Raw genomic sequence first — 17,627 nt, forward strand, 5'->3', positions numbered from 1 at the left:
GGGCTGAGGGGCACAGGTGCCTACTAGGCCTCGCTTCTTCTCACTTAGCAGCCCTCCCTAAAAAGCTCTGGGTCTATATGATATTTTATATGTTATGGGTCATTCTATGGAAACATTTATGTGTCCCTAGCCTTTGCAGAAAAATAACACCTAAAAAAACACTTCAATTATTTTTTTCATATTTTCCCTCAGTCGTATAGAAGGAAAGTGCTGTATTTTGATTTCAAATGCAATAATGTATACATAACTATCAAATATATGACAGAAATGACATTTGGAAATAAAATCCAAACAAAAGACAAATAATTATTTTTGGAATAACCACGTCATAGGTCAGAGGAAGTAAAGTGGGGGATTTTTAAGTCCACTTTCAGTTGATGTCACTGGTATGACCTACGTTGTTAGTAGGGAACTGTAAAAAATAAATAAATAATAATAAAATAAAAAGTACACATGGATTCAATTACATGATTTAGTGAGTTTTAGATGATTGACTACATGTGGTTTGAGGCCCTGAAGCAGCCATTTTGTAAAATTCATTTTTTGTGAATTTACTGTACCCTGGTGTTACCCTCACTGGTGAATGCTATCCTTCACATTTCCCAGCAAGACTTTGTAAGCCACAACCCAGAAACAATTCCCCATCATAACATTGTAGACAAAGCATTCACAGAGTGTGATGTAATGGACCAAACCCAGGCAGAGTCAATATGAGGAAGTGATGTGCGATACGTTCTGTCTTCTTATAAGTAATGTTCCTTTTTTTTACTATTTTTTTCTCCTTCCTTCCCCAAAACTACAAAACAACCAGATGAGAGAACCACCAAAACCTTATCTTCAAAGTTGCAACAAGGCTCTCTGATGTCTAGTTTCTGATGGGAGGGCTGTTTGATGTATTCTGTGTCCGGCCCTGCACATCTTCCTGTGGACACTTGGGATTTTTATCACATCAATTAAGACAAGATATCTCCATGCCATAAAACACCTCACCGCTGCTTCATTGTTTGTGCAAGGGATTCGTTTCCAAATACCTGGGTGAGGTATTTGCATTTAAAAATTGTGAGGAAATGATCCCTGTTTGTTCTAAATCACATCGGTCTATATCACTCATGTTATTGCTTTACATTCAATGGGACAAAAAAGCCAAAAGCTTTTGGAACATGGAATCAGTACTACTGCACTGACATGATGGAGATGTGAGCTGTAATATTTGTGGACAGGATGTGAGGGTTTGGCTTTCCGCAATGAAATTCCGGTGTGTGAAATACGCCCATGCACTCCTCCCCCGTTTCAGATTGCCCCATTGTGTGACTTGTTTACACGGAAGAATATAATGAAAAATGAATGGTCAGGCTGACTGCATTTGGTTGATTTGATAAAAGTAAGTTCACTTTTTTAAACAAGCTAGGAAATATTCACAGAGCATCACAGAGCAACGCCTTGTTTTTACTGTATTAGTCATCTTCCCCAGCTGCCATTGTGACAGTTGTTGCCTCATTTTATTAAAATAGCTTCATTTCAGTAGGAAAATGCATAACTAAGTACTAGTACTTACTCAAGTACTGTACTTAAGTACAATTTTGATGTACTTGTAATGGAGTATTTCCATTTATTTATTATTCATCATTTATTTGATAACTTTTTTACTAGTTACTTTGCAGATTCCATGTTGCATCAGTCAAAGCAGCACATTTTATTTATTAATGAGTTATTTTATCAGCAATTCGATAAAAAAAAAAAAACAGTCTACTTACTCCGATTAGAAAAATGCTGACTATAAGATCCAATAATCGACCCGACTCATAATCGGTCAACCTCAAGAACACAACACACATGTAAATATATCAATTGTGTACTATTGATATTTGTACATTTATTTAAACAAAAATTTCTTTTTATACTTAAGTACATTAAATATCAGATATTTGTACTTGTACTACCCGTATGAGTGACCTTCACTCTTACTAAAGTAATATTTTAACACAATATCTTTACATCTACACTGTTTTGCTGTGAAGCTCCAGAAATGTCCATTAGACTACGAAACTTCATCCCAGTTTCCATCGGCATGGGGGTGAGGAGACAATGACAGAATTTTGATTTTTTTTTGTTGGTGAACTTTACCTTTAAGACATTGAGTGTCTTTTTAAGACTTGCTTTTATTTCCATCAAAGTGAGTAAAATAAAAAAATATGCACAAGTCTAACCTGCTGAAAAAAAAAATCTCCATCAGTTTGATTGATTTGTAGAGACTGGTTTCCTGTGTTAGGATGGGGGATCATCATCATCATCATGACCCTGACTCGTGGATTTTCTTGAAAACAATTAATGTCAAAACATCTATCAAATACACAAGACCCTACAGAATCCTATAGCTGTACTCACAATACTATTTAAGTGATGAATTTCTCTGGTATTGTACTGTAACACCCCCACCACTAGATGTCCGTCTGCCAATTTGATCAAGGGATCAATTGCCAGGGTGAAGTCAACCAGGTGGCACTGTAATAAAAGGAAATATTAGAGGATGTGTTCTTCATTTAAGAAAAAAAAAAGGGGTGACATATTATTAATGTAACATTAACACAAAATTTTTTTTAAAAGATATTCTGAAATTCATGTACATGTACATTTAACGATTCAACTTTTATTTGAATTTGTGATGACAAAAATTGTAAGAAATTCAAAACAAGTATTTTGACCAGTTGTCTGAGACTTTAAGCTCCATTGCCTGACAGCAAAGTGCTACACCTGGGTTACACAAGACGCAGTCATGATAAGCAAAGACCGTGAACATATTTTATATATAATATTTATTTAAGTACATGACATTGTGTACACAGTGGTGAGTCATTGTTACTGTTTTCATTGCATTTCATTCGTTGAATAAAAAAAGTGCAGCTATAAAAAGCAGTTTTCCGCCAGCCTCAAAACAATACAAAATATATAACACTATTTTTTTTTCCTCACACACTTGAGTTCAATAAATAAAGATTAGCGACGCGCAGGCAAAATGTTCAGTCATGACAGTCTATACATCTTTATGTAACATCAGACACAATATGTGTGTCACAATACACTCGACTAGTATTTCTTCTTGACGCCCTCAGAAGTCCTCCATAGTCTACTGTGATATCACCATGCTGTTCTTCTGAGGCCATCATCATTTCATTTGGGTCGACATTATCTATTTACATTCTTGCTCTACTTTTCAAGGATGAAGTTGTAACTTACGTATTCCTATAATTACACCCACAACTTTTCCGGAATTCCCTGCGCCTGTTAAAAAAACAATAAGGACAGAGAACTGTGTCAAACATTGGGTTTGATAAAACCATAATGCTCATCTGCTGGTTACAGAAGCCTTGAGGTGCAAGGGAAGAAATGTTTGTTTCTAGTAATCCATTTTCTAAGCTTGATCTGAATTGTTTTCTCTCCTGTCTTTTTGACTTGAAAAAGTTTTGCCAGGATAATTTATGGGTTCCTTAACTTTTTTTGCAGGAAACCAAATGGGGAAAAAATTAATGTCTGAAACCAAGTGGGAAAAAATGTTCATGTGTGAAACAGAGAATTTCTTTTACGGTTACTGTTTCACACATGAAAAAAATTGTTCTCCTTAATTTCTTTTCACCAATGGAAAAAAAAAATAAGGAACATCATTTTTATTGAAAGATCATCATCATCATCATCATCATCATCATCAGTATTTTTATTATTATTATTATTATCATTATTATTATTATTATCATTATCATCATCCTGCCATTAACTTTTGGTTTGGATCTGGATTTTACTTTCTTTAAAATGGTGAGATGGGCATTAATTTCTCAGGGAATAAAGCATGAATATTGATGAAAACATCTAGCATATTATTGTAGTTACTCATAGATACCAGCCACATAGTGACACAGATCCTATAGACCTGGTGAGCTTAAATTAAGCAGTTAATTCAGAGTGATACAATGCTAAAGAGTTTGATATTGGATTAGGCTTGATTCATTTAAAGGGGCCTTGGCGAAGGTATGCGCTCTATTGAGTGCCATTCAACTTGAAACTTTATTTAACCTCCTAGCAAAAGAAATTAAAAGACACAAAATGCTAATCTTATCCAAAAAGGGAAACTTCAATTAGCTGCACATACAAAATATTCTGTGATTGGCATACCAGTATGTTTTGCTCATGTTCAAAAGTAACAGGTTGATTTTCAGATAAAGACCAAACTTACATGCTGGGGGAGGAGGTGACCACTGACCATCTGGCTGACATGTCAGGGTAGGCTCCCCTTCCATTTCATAGAGCACTGAGCACTTGTATGTGACCTTATCATTGGGTTTGTAAGGGGGTCGAGCACCATTAGTCACGTGGCCATGTTTAACGTGAGGGTCTTCACAGTAAAGGCCTGCAGCCGGGAAAAAAAGTAAATAGAAATCAATACAATTCTGAATATATTGATTGTGCTCAAACAGAAGCAACCCACATCAATGTGAAAAGCAAAAAACTGCAATAATTTCAAAGAGAAGTGAGCAACATGGGTAATATCCCCCATTCAGGTTTATGTAATTTTATATCATGATACTATCCTGATACCTGTATACCGTGGTAGTATAGTACAATATTCTGGAAAATCTAGTAGGAAACTGTTTATGGATTTCAAAAAATAGAAATTCATAAACGTATCTATTGAACTCCAGAACCTTACAGATCAAGGAAGAGTGCTTCATCACGATCATTCAACAGTCCTGGTCATGGATTTTAACAGCTACCACATATCGTCTGCTGTCACATCATTCAATCTAACATTACCTTATGGAAAGTTATACGAGCAGATGTGTTAAAAAAATACATACTGTCACTAGGGTCACTCAACTGAACAAACTGCACAATTTCATTGAGTGAACACACTGTATGGCTTAAGATAATTCTGTAGCATTAATATGGACTCTACCTGGTTTCTTTGTGGGATGAGGTGGGATTACAATTTCTGTGAAAAGACACAAAACAAAAGGATTATGAGGACAGTATTACTGCCATCAGAGATGTGGTAAGATCACACAGAAAGATTCAGTGTGTTCTTCCAGCATTATGTGGGAAGCATATACATGCTCGCATATGGAATCTGCAATAAAGTCACCGGGCTTTTCACTTCCGTTCTCAAACTTTTGAAAATGAAAATGCCAAGATATTACACAGCAGCAAGGTCTTGTCTGAAAGGTATGGTAAGGTATTGAAGGGTAACCCCACCAATTTTACAAAATGACTTTTAAAACTGTATTTAACAACCTTGTGGGGCTGGACAATATGGACTTAAAATAATACTGCCATTTTCTAGGCAATATAGCAATTCACAATATACAGTATGTCTTGATATTTTTATATCTGCTCAAAAGAACTTCGCAAATGCTGAACTGGGCCACAAGAGCAGATATCTCAATAAATAACATAGATATCATTTTCAATAAATAATCCTTAGTAATGTGGACACAATGACTGACTGGTTAAAGGTTAGTATTAGAATAAGTAGAAAACTCTGGTAAGTTCAGAATATTAAATCACTTCACTGTAATGCAGCCGTCAAAGGGTTTTAGGGAATAAGACTTTTTCGGAATAATAATAAATAATCTAATGTCTAACAAACTGGACCTTTAAAACCAGGAAAAGTCAAGATCTTCACATTCAACCTGAGATTACAGCTGAGATTACACTGTGAATATGTTGAGAAAGGTTGGAAAAAAATTCAAAACACTATTACATGTTGGGGGAGCAGGCTGAAATGTTCCATCATCTGAACATGATATTAACTCTGGTCCACTGAGTGTCAAACCTGCTTCACGGCTGTAGCGTACAACTTCTCCAAAGTTATAGGAGTCTTTGTGTGGAGCTAAGGTGGTATCCCTGACCAGAGGTGGCCGATCACAAGTCACCACTGTAAAATAAATATGACATCACTTTAAATGTGTTTTTTCATCATACTGTAGGCCTTTCATCACAAAAAACACTACAACAGTTTTTCGAACCGTGGTGCTACAGCAACTTCCTGACTTTTAAAACTGTATTTAACCACCTAGTGGGGCTGGACAATATGGCCTTAAAATAATACTGCCATTTACTGCCAACAATATGTCTTGATATTTCTAAATCTGCTCAAAAGAACTTCGTAAATGCTGAACTGGGCCACAAGAGCAGATATCTCAATAAATAACATCAATATCATTTTCAATAAATAATCCTTAGTAATGTGGACACAATGACTGACTGGGTAAAGGTTAGTATTAGAATAAGTAGAAAACTCTGGTAAGGCAGCCTTTAAAGGATTTTTAGGGAATAAGACTTTTTGGGAATAAGACTCAATAATCTAATCTAATAAACAGGACCTTTAAAACCAGGAAAAGACAACACCATTGCCATATTACAATATAATAATAACAATATATTAATATTGCCCAGTCCTACCACATAGCAAAAGGGGAAAAAACAATTCAAATTAAGACTAAAAGGGAATCTAAAAGTAGCCAAGTATAAAGGACGTGATGTGATTACGCTGATCACATGCAAGACTGTGATGACAAACATAACAGCTAGACTTTCATCTACAGAAGAAAATCAAGTGGTCGTTTTCATTTAACTTACCGTCACATCTTGGAGGTTCAGCTGACCACTGACTGTTTATCTCACATGTCAAGGTAGACTGCCCGACCATTTTAAATCCTTTTCTGCACCTGTACTCGACCACAGCCTTGTGTCCATGAGGTGGTCGAGAACCACTAATCCAGTCAGCATTTAAGATGTCAAGATCTTCACATTCAACCTCTGCAGGCAAAGAAAATTTAACATGGAAACGATCACATTTGTGAAAAAAAACAAAAAACTTTTCTGAAGTACGTGAGAGTATTAGTAACAGCTGAGATTACACTGTGAATATGTTGAGAAAGGTTGGAAAAAAATTAAAAACACTTACTAATACATGTTGGGGGAGCAGGCTGAAATGTTCCATCATCTGAACATGAAGCTGACTCTGATCCACTGAGTGTCAAACCTGCTTCACAGCTGTAGCGTACAACTTCTCCAAAGTTATAGGAGTCTTTGTGTGGAGCTAAGGTGGCATCCCTGACCAGAGGTGGCCGATCACAAGTCACCACTGTAAAATAAATATGACATCTATTAGAATGGATGAAGAAGATGTTGTGAGATAATATGTACATCAGGGTTCAAAATCAGAGAACATTGACTGTTTAAAGTCTTTGCACACCTTTGTGTTTTTTTAAAAAAATCATTCAAGGAAAAAACATTACGTACAGAAACCTTAAACAATAAGTCTGATGTGTTTATTATTCTATTCCTTGCAATAATTCACTGTAATTGAAGATGACTCTGTGGTCCTGTCACTTACTGAAAAACAAAAGAAAATTGTGGGTCCGCCCAATCCTGAAAACAGAACAGGGGCCAGGAGAATTTCAGCTGCTGATAAAGAGGCTGAAGAATTATCCCAACACTTCAAGGTATATTTTATGATGTCAGTGGTCCAGTTGATACACTGCTAGCTGTACTGGAACCACACATTAAAGAGAAAACCACTCTTTTCTGCGCACCAGTTGATACTGAACAGCCACTGGCAGTATGTCTACGGTTCAGAGGTCTACGTTTCGGACTCAGTGCGTAAACATGACTGATACAACATGAGGTAGTATTTATTTTTAAAACGTGCAGCAATTGTGGACAAAAAAAACAAAACGGATTTTGGTTTGCAAAGGCCTTCAAACTGGTTGTGGATTATTGCTTCTATTAGGGAACTTGTGGTAGAAGACTTATTATTGACTCAATATAGTAATTTCATAACAAAGTATTATTTGAGTGAGAGCAAAATATATAAGAAGAGGTTGTGAGATGATATATTAGAGAAACTTCCTGACTTTGGGAGAAAATATGCTGAAAATAAAAACACTAGAATGAACGAAGAAGACCAAATAAGGCTTCAAATCTGAGAATACTGCCAGTTTAAACTGCTGAATACTGCTGCTATTAAGAACTTGTTTGATGTACGGTAGAAGACTTGTAACTAATTTCAGGGATTCATCCTGAAATTTTAAATGTGTTTTTTCATCATACTGTAGACCTTTCATCACATAAATAAAAAAGGGCCACTTACAGGGGAGCAAAAAACACTACAACAGTTTTTCGAACCGTGGTGCTACAGCATCTTCCTGACTTTTAAAACTGTATTTAACCACCTAGTGGGGCTGGGCAATATGGACTTAAAATAATACTGCCATTTACTGCCAACAATATGTCTTGATATTTCTAAATCTGCTCAAAAGAACTTCGTAAATGCTGAACTGGGCCACAAGATCAGATATCTCAATAAATAACATCAATATCATTTTCAATAAATAATCCTTAGTAATGTGGACACAATGACTGACTGGGTAAAGGTTAGTATTAGAATAAGTAGAAAATTCTGGTAATGCAGCCTTTAAAGGATTTTTAGGGAATAAGACTTTTTGGGAATAAGACTCAATAATCTGATCTAATAAACTGGACCTTTAAAACCAGGAAAAGACAACACCATTGCCATATTACAATATAATGATAACAATATATTACTATTGCCCAGTCCTACCACATAGCAAAAGAAGGGGAAAAAACAATTCAAATTAAGACTAAAAGGGAATCTAAAAATAGCCAAGTATAAAGGACGTGATGTGATTACGCTGATCACATGCAAGACTGTGATGACAAACATAACAGCTAGACTTTCATCTACAGAAGTAACTTACTTTCACATCTTGGAGGTTCAGGTGACCACTGACTGTTTATCTCACATATCAAGGTAGACTGCCCGACCATTTTAAATCCTTTTCTGCACTTGTACTCGACCACAGCCTTGTGTCAATGAGGTGGTCGAGAACCCCTAATCCAGTCAGCATTTAAAATGTCAAGATCTTCACATTCAACCTCTGCAGGCAAAGAAAATTTAACATGGAAACGATCACATTTGTGAAAAAAAACAAAAAACTTTTCTGAAGTACGTGAGAGTATTAGTAACAGCTGAGATTACACTGTGAATATGTTGAGAAAGGTTGGAAAAAAATTAAAAACACTTACTAATACATGTTGGGGGAGCAGGCTGAAATGTTCCATCATCTGAACATGAAGCTGACTCTGATCCACTGAGTGTCAAACCTGCTTCACAGCTGTAGCGTACAACTTCTCCAAAGTTATAGGAGTCTTTGTGTGGAGCTAAGGTGGTATCCCTGACCAGAGGTGGCCGATCACAAGTCACCACTGTAAAATAAATATGACATCACTTTAAATGTGTTCTTTCATCATACTGTAGGCCTTTCATCACATAAATAAAAAGGGCCACTTGCGGGGGGGGCAAAAACCACTACAACAGTTTTTCGAACCGTGGTGCTACAGCATCTTCCTGACTTTTAAAACTGTATTTAACAACCTAGTGGGGCTGGACAATATGGACTTAAAATAATACTGCCATTTACTGCCAACAATATATGTCTTGATATTTCTAAATCTGCTCAAAAGAACTTTGCAAATGCTGAATTGGGCCACAAGATCAGATATCTCAATAAATAACATCGATATCATTTTCAATAAATAATCCTTAGTAATGTGGACACAATGACTGACTGGGTAAAGGTTAGTATTAGAATAAGTAGAAAACTCTGTTAAGTTTAGAAAATTAAATCACTTTAGTGTAATGCAGCCGTTAAAGGGTTTTTAGGGAATAAGACTTTTTGGGAATAAGACTCAATAATCTAATGTCTAACAAACTGGACCTTTAAAACCAGGAAAAGACAACACCATTGCCACATTACAATATAATGATATACAAAATATTACTCTCATATCATGATAACAATATATTAATATTGCCCAGCCCTACCACATAGCAAAAGAAGGGGAAAAAACAATTCAAATTAAGACTAAAAGGGAATCTAAAAATAGCCAAGTATAAAGGACGTGAAGTAGTTGTTTTCATTTAACTTACCGTCACATCTTGGAGGTTCAGCTGACCACTGACTGTTTATCTCACATATCAAGGTAGACTGCCCGACCATGTTAAATCCTTTTCTGCACTTGTACTCGACCATAGCCTTGTGTCCATGAGGTGGTTGAGAACCCCTAACACAGTCACCATTTAAGATGTCAAAATCTTTACATTCAACCTCTGCAGGCAAAGAAAATTTAACATGGAAATGATCACATTTGTAAAAACAAAAAAATTTAAAAAAAAACATTTTCAAAGTACATGAGAGTATCAGTAACAGCTGAGATTACACTGTGAATATGTTGAGAAAGGTTAGAAAAAAATTAAAAACACTTACTAACACATGTTGGGGGAGCAGGCTGAAATGTTCCATCATCTGAACATGATATTAACTCTGGTCCACTGAGTGTCAAACCTGCTGTACAGTTGTAGCATACAGCATCTCCATAGTCATAGGAGTCTTTGTGTGGAGTGAAGGTGGCATCGCTAACCAGAGGTGGCCGATCACAAGTCACCACTGTAAAATAAAAATGAGATCTATTAGAATGGAAAAAGTTGCCAAAGTTTATTTAGTAATGTATTTTGTATAAACACATTGAGACTACCAACCTTCACATATCGGCAACTTGTCCATCCACCCTTGTGCTCCACAAGTGATTCGACTTTTACCAACCAACCAATCTGTAACTAATCAAGGAAGTAAAAAAATTAAAAACATTTTTTACATCATACAGCAACACTGAAAACACTGAAAACTAAGTGAGCCCTACTGAGCAATCCACTTTGATTAGAATTAAACGTTTTTTTTCATTTGGAAACAGGTGTTTTCTACACTATAGTGTTAAAATACAGTACTCACAACTACATTTCAAAAATAATTTCTATGAACATGAACCATCACATGAATCATCTCAGTTTATTAGTTACCCATCATTGCAAGTGATTTCAATATGATCACCAAACAAATTCTCTTTAGGGTAATGAATCTGTCCATTTTCCATTTCTCCAGGATTGCCACAGTTATTCCCTGCAAAAAAGAAAACTCTCATTAGTATTAAACTCCACCCTTTAAAATGAGTGAATACCATTATGAACCAATGACAACAAACTGGTCACCAGATAATGTCAGTTTTCCACATAAAAGAGCATTTTTATGATGATAAGCTGTAATTCACAAGAGGGCTTCAAATTTGAGAATAGAGAATAGAAAGTGCTAATATTTACTCTCGCATTTTAGCCTCACAGTACTCCAACTGCCAGCAGTACAAGTAATGGATGGGGACCCTCCATCAAAAAGGTAACCAGTATTACAGGTAAAGGCCGCTTGATCCCCACTGGCAAAAGTTTCTTTAAGGATGTATTCGTCCTTCAAATGCATGTTGGGTCCTCCATCAGGTACAGAACAGTCTTGAGCTGTGATGACAATTAAGAAAGAGACAGGTGAGCACCAGCAGTGAGGACAAGTGAACGTCAGACGAAACACCAGCTTGTTTATAATAATGTGTCACAAGCCTATCTGTGTCTCACCATGAGCAGTGATGGCAAATCCTAAACAGCTCAGTAGTAGGAAGTCAGTGACGCCCATGATGGCAACTGGAAAGTCTGACTGAAGTCAGCGAGTTTTCTGGCAAAGACGAAAAGCAAATATATGTCAGATGATTAGATGATTAGTGGTTAAGATGGTTTATACTACTGACGCCTCCGCGGAACACATTCAATTTCGGACATGCAAGTTATCCACTAGACAATTCCCCGTTGGGAAATCGCGAGAGTGGGCTGTGCTGTGTTTTGCCCCATGCGTGTGTCGTCTGCCTGCCTGCCTGCCTGCCTGCGTGTGTGTGATTTACATTGAAGTGAATGGAGCAGTTGAGAGCTACTCTTGTCGGTTAGAGGCAGAAAGATCAAAAAACGTAAATCATACTGATAAAGTAGACACATTGGGAGAAAGAAGACAAGTGCGGCTACAACTCTGTGAAAAATCACGGTTCTACTGTGTAATTTGTGGCTGGGGTCGTCACGGAAAGAGAGAATTTCTGAGAGTTTTTTTGAGTGTCCACCACTCTGTCATTTGGCTCCTGCAGCCTGCTGCACGAACATTCCACCATACACAATCATTGAAAATCCTGAATTTTTCCAAAATCACTCACCATCATTAAAGGGTCACTGTTCAAAAACAAAACATCGTAGGAAAAAAGTTCAAATACAACTCAAAGAGACATGACCCGTGCCTACATTTTAAAGTTTGAATGGTGTTTCTAGGTGAACGTAGGCCAGAGCAGGAGATGTTTGAAAAACGTCGCAGATTTGCGATTTTTTTGACCTCGTCCCATTCATTCCTTATGGGAAATTTGTCGCAGTTTTTCGCGTCTTACGACGCGAAAAATTAATTTTTTGGAAATTTGAATAAGAGCACACCTCGCCCGATCGAGACGCACGTTTTGATGTATTTTTTGTTTGTGTGCGCTCAACGGTGCGGGGCAAGTTAAGTGCCAAAAAACGGCGCGAGCAATAACACTATGGACACCTATAGCTTTGCTATAGAGGTGTCCATAGTGGGCTTTGCATAGCACAGCCCACTAATAACAACTAGCTACCTCACTCACATCGAACTAAAACATAAATATTAGTTCAGTTTAGGATAAAATACACAATACATACGTACGTATGTAGATAACGACAGGTATTAGGTCTATAATGGATGTGTATTGACAGAAATGCGCTCAGGCTTGTCGTTGGTAGCCGACTGGAGAAAACGTTAACTGCACCAAACTCCATTCAAAATCCTTTAATATTTTGCCAAATAACGTGACACTGCTTATGAAGCTAATCCTACAGAGCTACTTTACAACTTTTCCACAACGACAGTTTTGACTGACACATTCGGCATACGTTTCAAAGAACAGAAATACAAGGATGTCGATACAGCAGTGAAATGTTAGTCCTTAAAACTAGTAGATAAGGCATGTTTCCCCTCCATCTTCCTTCGTCGAAACAAGGTGGGCGGTAACGCGTCGTGCTAACACTAATGGCGCAAGCTCAACTATAGTCAACTTTAATAAAAACGGGATCTATGCCGAAGTTATCGATAAAACTTCGGGATACTGAAACTGCGTTTACCTGTCTTCAACTCGACGTACGAATTTGCTCGTATCAAATTCACTATTCAAGTCGTGAAATCGCAACCTTAAGCTGGGTTAGCTTGGTATCGTTTAGCTAACATAGCATCGACAAACGTTAAGACGGTTCCATTCGAGTGAGAGCGTTACCGCGGTTCTGTTTTCGGTTCGGTAGCACAGTTTGTCAAAGAAAAGGGTGTATTTTGAACTTACCCAGTGAAATACGAAGAGGCTGCCACAATGGCTGCCGTCACACAGTGGAAGTCAGGCTGCCTCCTTCTTCTCCTCTGTTGTCTTGACGGAAATGGGCGTGGCCTCATGAACTGTGACGCATTTTTTTTCCTAAACCGAAACTGTGCCCGACTTTGAAACGTGCTGTGAGCCCGCAGTGTGAAATGTTTATATTGAAGGAAAATGTGAGCACAAAAGGAAACAAGCTGTCTACACAAACCGTTAAAAAAATGAAACGTCAAAAGAGCATTTTAAGACGTTTAAAGTCATTTTTGATTGGCTTATGAGGTCGTGGGCTGAGGGGCACAGGTGCCTACTAGGCCTCACTTCTTCTTAGTGGAGCGGCTAAGAGCTGATTTTAGGCAGAATCGTGCATTTGGTGATACAAGCATGACAATTGGCATGAGCAGTCTCCATGGGTCACTTGACAAGAAAATTGTCCCAGCCACTTGAAATTTCAAATTGGCGGCCATTTGGTCAACTCCCAACAACTCTCTGCAATAGGTGGAAGAGGACTCCAAAAGATTTTCCACTCCTCATTTTGTTTCATCCATCCCCAGTCGGATGGGCTTGGCATTTCTGGTTGTTGCTTTAATGCCTGTCCCAACATGTATCCAGCCTCATAAGATGCACGTTTGGCATGCTCCTTGAGTGCTGCTTGAGTTGGTGGGATCAGGTCATATTGTCTTTGTTTTACCACCTTTTACCAAGCACATTCTTGTATGGGATACAACTAGGTTCATGCTTTCGCCCTACACCTAGTCCGATCGTTCATCCAATGCCGTTTAAATCCCGTGCGATCTGTACACCATCCGGTTAACTAAAACCCCGTTAACCTTGGCTCGGCTCTCCCGCGCTGGCACAACCTGTCAATTCGGGTGCGGCTATCTAACTGATTTGGGGTAAATTAGATAACATTTGGGATACTAACTTTCAATTAGCTGACATTGAACCCCACTCTGAGTTTAACAGCAGTGATATATCACCAGTGTGCCCTGGTAGTGCAGATATTCACTCTAGTCTAAATTACCTGTAATCACCAAATCAACACAAGTGTATTTTTATGCATCAGTGCTAGAGGTCATAAAATGACTCTAAATATTCTTTACTAAAAAAAACAATATTTATATGAGAAAATAGACCTTTTGAAGATCCATTAGGCGGCTCACGCCAGTTTCCGTGCTTGTATTAGCCTAAATGCTCCAATAAGGTAGCAGCCATCTTGAAAAATGTCCGCCATCTCGAGATCTCAATTGGCTGTGAGCATTTTCTGGTCAAGTGACTCATGGAGACTGCCCATGCCAATTTTCATGCCTATATAACCAACCAAACAATTACATCACTTGTGGCTGGGACAATTTTCTTGTCAAGTGACCCATGGAGACTGCTCATGCCAATTTTCATGCTTGTATCACCAAATGTACGATTATGTGACTTATCTGCTCCACTATCTCACTTAGCAGCCCTCCCTAAAAAGCTCTGGGTCTATATGATATTTTATATGTTATGGGTCATTCTATGGAAACATTTATGTGTCCCTGGCCTTTACAGAAAAATAACACCTAAAAAAACACTTCAATTTTTTTTCATATTTTCTCTCAGTCATGTATAGAAGGAAAGTGTTGTATTTTGAGTGCAAAACCATGTTTTCTCTCCCATTTCAAATGCAATAATGTATACATAACTATCAAATATATGACAGAAATGACATATGGAAGTAAAATTTCAAACAAAAGACAAATAATTATTTTTGGAATAACCACGTCATAGGTCAGAGGAAGTAAAGTGATGTCATCGGGGGGATTTTTAAGTCCACTTTCAGTTGACGTTACTGGTATGACCTACGTTGTTAGTAGGGAACTGTAAGTAATTAAATTAAATTGATTTAAATGATTGACTACATGTGGTTTGAGGCCCTGAAGCAGCCATTTTGTAAAATTCATTTTTTGTGAATATACTGTACCCTGGTGTTACCCTCACTGGTGAATGTTATCCTTCACATTTCCCAGCAAGACTTTGTAAGCCACAACCCAGAAACAATTCCCCATCATAACATTGTAGACAAAGCATTCATAGAGTGTGATGTAATGGACCAAACCCAGGCAGAGTCAATATGAGGAAGTGATGTGCGATACATTCTGTCTTCTTATAAGTAATGTTCCTTTTTTTTTACTATTTTTTTCTCCTTCCTTCCCCAAAACTACAAAACAACCAGATGAGAGAACCACCAAAACCTTATCTTCAAAGTTGCAACAAGGCTCTCTGATGTCTAGTTTCTGATGGGAGGGGTGTTAGATGTATTCTGTGTCCGGCCCTGCACATCTTCCTGTGGACACTTGGGATTTTTATCACATCAATTAAGACAAGATATCTCCATGCCATAAAACACCTCACGGCTGCTTCATTGTTTGTGCAAGGGATTTGTTTCCAAATACCTGGGTGAGGTATTTGCATTTAAAAATTGTGAGGAAACGATCCATGTTTGTTCTAAATCCCAAAGGTCTATATCACTCATGTTATTGCTTTACATTCAATGGGACAAAAAAGCCAACAACAGCAAGCTTCCTTTATAATTTTATTTACACATGTCTTCATCGACTTGTCTCTCAAGTCACACTTATGTATGTGTCAAAAAAAAGCCGACACACATGGAATCAGTACTACTGCACTGACATGATGGAGATGTGAGCTGTAATATTTGTGGACAGGATGTGAGGGTTTGGCTTTCCGCAATGAAATTCCGGTGTGTGAAATACGCCCACGTACTCCTCCCCCGTTTCAGATTGCCCCATTGTGTGACTTGTTTACACGAAAGAATATAATGAAAAATGACTGGTCAGGCTGACTGCATTTGGTTGATTTGATAAAAGTAAGTTCACTTTTTTAAACAAGCTAGGAAATATTCACAGAGCATCACAGAGCAACGCCTTGTTTTTACTGTATTAGTCATCTTCCCCAGCTGCCATTGTGACAGTTGTTGCCTCATTTTATTAAAATAGCTTCATTTCAGTAGGAAAATGCATAACTAAGTACTAGTACTTACTCAAGTACTGTACTTAAGTACAATTTTGATGTACTTGTAATGGAGTATTTCCATTTATTTATTATTCATCATTTATTTGATAACTTTTTTACTAGTTACTTTGCAGATTCCATGTTGCATCAGTCAAAGCAGCACATTTTATTTATTAATGAGTTATTTTATCAGCAATTCGATAAAAAAAAAAACAGTCTACTTACTCCGATTAGAAAAATGCTGACTATAAGATCCAATAATCGACCCGACTGATAATCGGTCAACCTCAAGAACACAACACACATGTAAATATATCAATTGTGTACTATTGATATTTGTACATTTATTTAAACAAAAATTTCTTTTTATACTTAAGTATATTAAATATCAGATATTTGTACTTGTACTACCCGTATGAGTGACCTTCACTCTTACTAAAGTAATATTTTAACACAATATCTTTACATCTACACTGTTTTGCTGTGAAGCTCCAGAAATGTCCATTAGACTACGAAACTTCATCCCAGTTTCCATCAGCATGGGGGTGAGGAGACAATGACAGAATTTTGATTTTTTTTTGTTGGTGAACTCTACCTTTAAGACATTGAGTGTCTTTTTAAGACTTGCTTTTATTTCCATCAAAGTGAGTAAAATAAAAAAATATGCACAAGTCTAACCTGCTGAAAAAAAAAATCTCCATCAGTTTGATTGATTTGTAGAGACTGGTTTCCTGTGTTAGGATGGGGGATCATCATCATCATCATGACCCTGACTCGTGGATTTTCTTGAAAACAATTAATGTCAAAACATCTATCAAATACACAAGACCCTACATAATCCTATAGCTGTACTCACAATACTATTTAAGTGATTAATTTCTCTGGTATTGTACTGTAACACCCCCACCACTAGATGTCCGTCTGCCAATTTGATCAAGGGATCATTTGCCAGGGTGAAGTCAACCAGGTGGCACTGTAATAAAAGGAAATATTAGAGGATGTGTTCTTCATTTAAGCAAAAAAAAGGGGTGACATATTATTAATGTAACATTAACACAAATTTTTTTTTAAAAGATATTCTGAAATTCATGTACATTTTTTAACGATTCAACTTTTATTTGAATTTGTGATGAAAAAAATTGTAAGAAATTCAAAACAAGTATTTTGACCAGTTGTCTGAGACTTTAAGCTCCATTGCCTGACAGCAAAGTGCTACACCTGGTTACACAAGACGCAGTCATGATAAGCAAAGACCGTGAACA

The 17,627-nt window shown here is 37.2% G+C and overlaps 1 protein-coding gene across 1 annotated transcript; it reads right to left on the reverse strand.

The window, feature by feature from the left end:
• Positions 1 to 2,796: 2,796 nt before the first annotated feature.
• Positions 2,797 to 13,390, reverse strand: LOC140999612 (C4b-binding protein alpha chain-like). Its single transcript, XM_073470103.1, has 11 exons — positions 13,333 to 13,390; positions 11,531 to 11,627; positions 11,228 to 11,416; positions 10,962 to 11,030; positions 10,613 to 10,690; positions 10,341 to 10,520; positions 6,628 to 6,807; positions 5,822 to 5,923; positions 4,946 to 4,981; positions 4,226 to 4,399; positions 2,797 to 3,279 (listed from the first exon to the last, which is right to left on the reverse strand). The coding sequence occupies exons 2-11, from the start codon at positions 11,586 to 11,588 to the stop codon at positions 3,212 to 3,214; spliced, it is 1,134 nt and encodes a 377-aa protein (XP_073326204.1). The 5' UTR covers positions 11,589 to 11,627; positions 13,333 to 13,390; the 3' UTR covers positions 2,797 to 3,211.
• Between the last annotated feature and the right edge of the window lie 4,237 nt (positions 13,391 to 17,627).

The sequence above is a fragment of the Pagrus major genome, chromosome 7, assembly GCF_040436345.1.
Source record: "Pagrus major chromosome 7, Pma_NU_1.0".
In the NCBI taxonomy this organism is placed as follows: domain Eukaryota; kingdom Metazoa; phylum Chordata; class Actinopteri; order Spariformes; family Sparidae; genus Pagrus; species Pagrus major.

What these genes read in the sequence shown, in the direction of transcription:
- LOC140999612 (XM_073470103.1), bottom strand. Translation starts at nt 11,588, where the DNA reads ATGGGCGTCACTGACTTCCTACTACTGAGCTGTTTAGGATTTGCCATC. An exon ending in ATTTGCCATCACTGCTCATG is followed by an intron (nt 11,417 to 11,530) that starts GTGAGACACAGA and finishes TTGTCATCACAG; the next exon opens with CTCAAGACTGTTCTGTACCT. An exon ending in TGCTCCCCCAACATGTGTTA is followed by an intron (nt 6,808 to 10,340) that starts GTAAGTGTTTTT and finishes CTTTGCCTGCAG; the next exon opens with AGGTTGAATGTGAAGATCTT.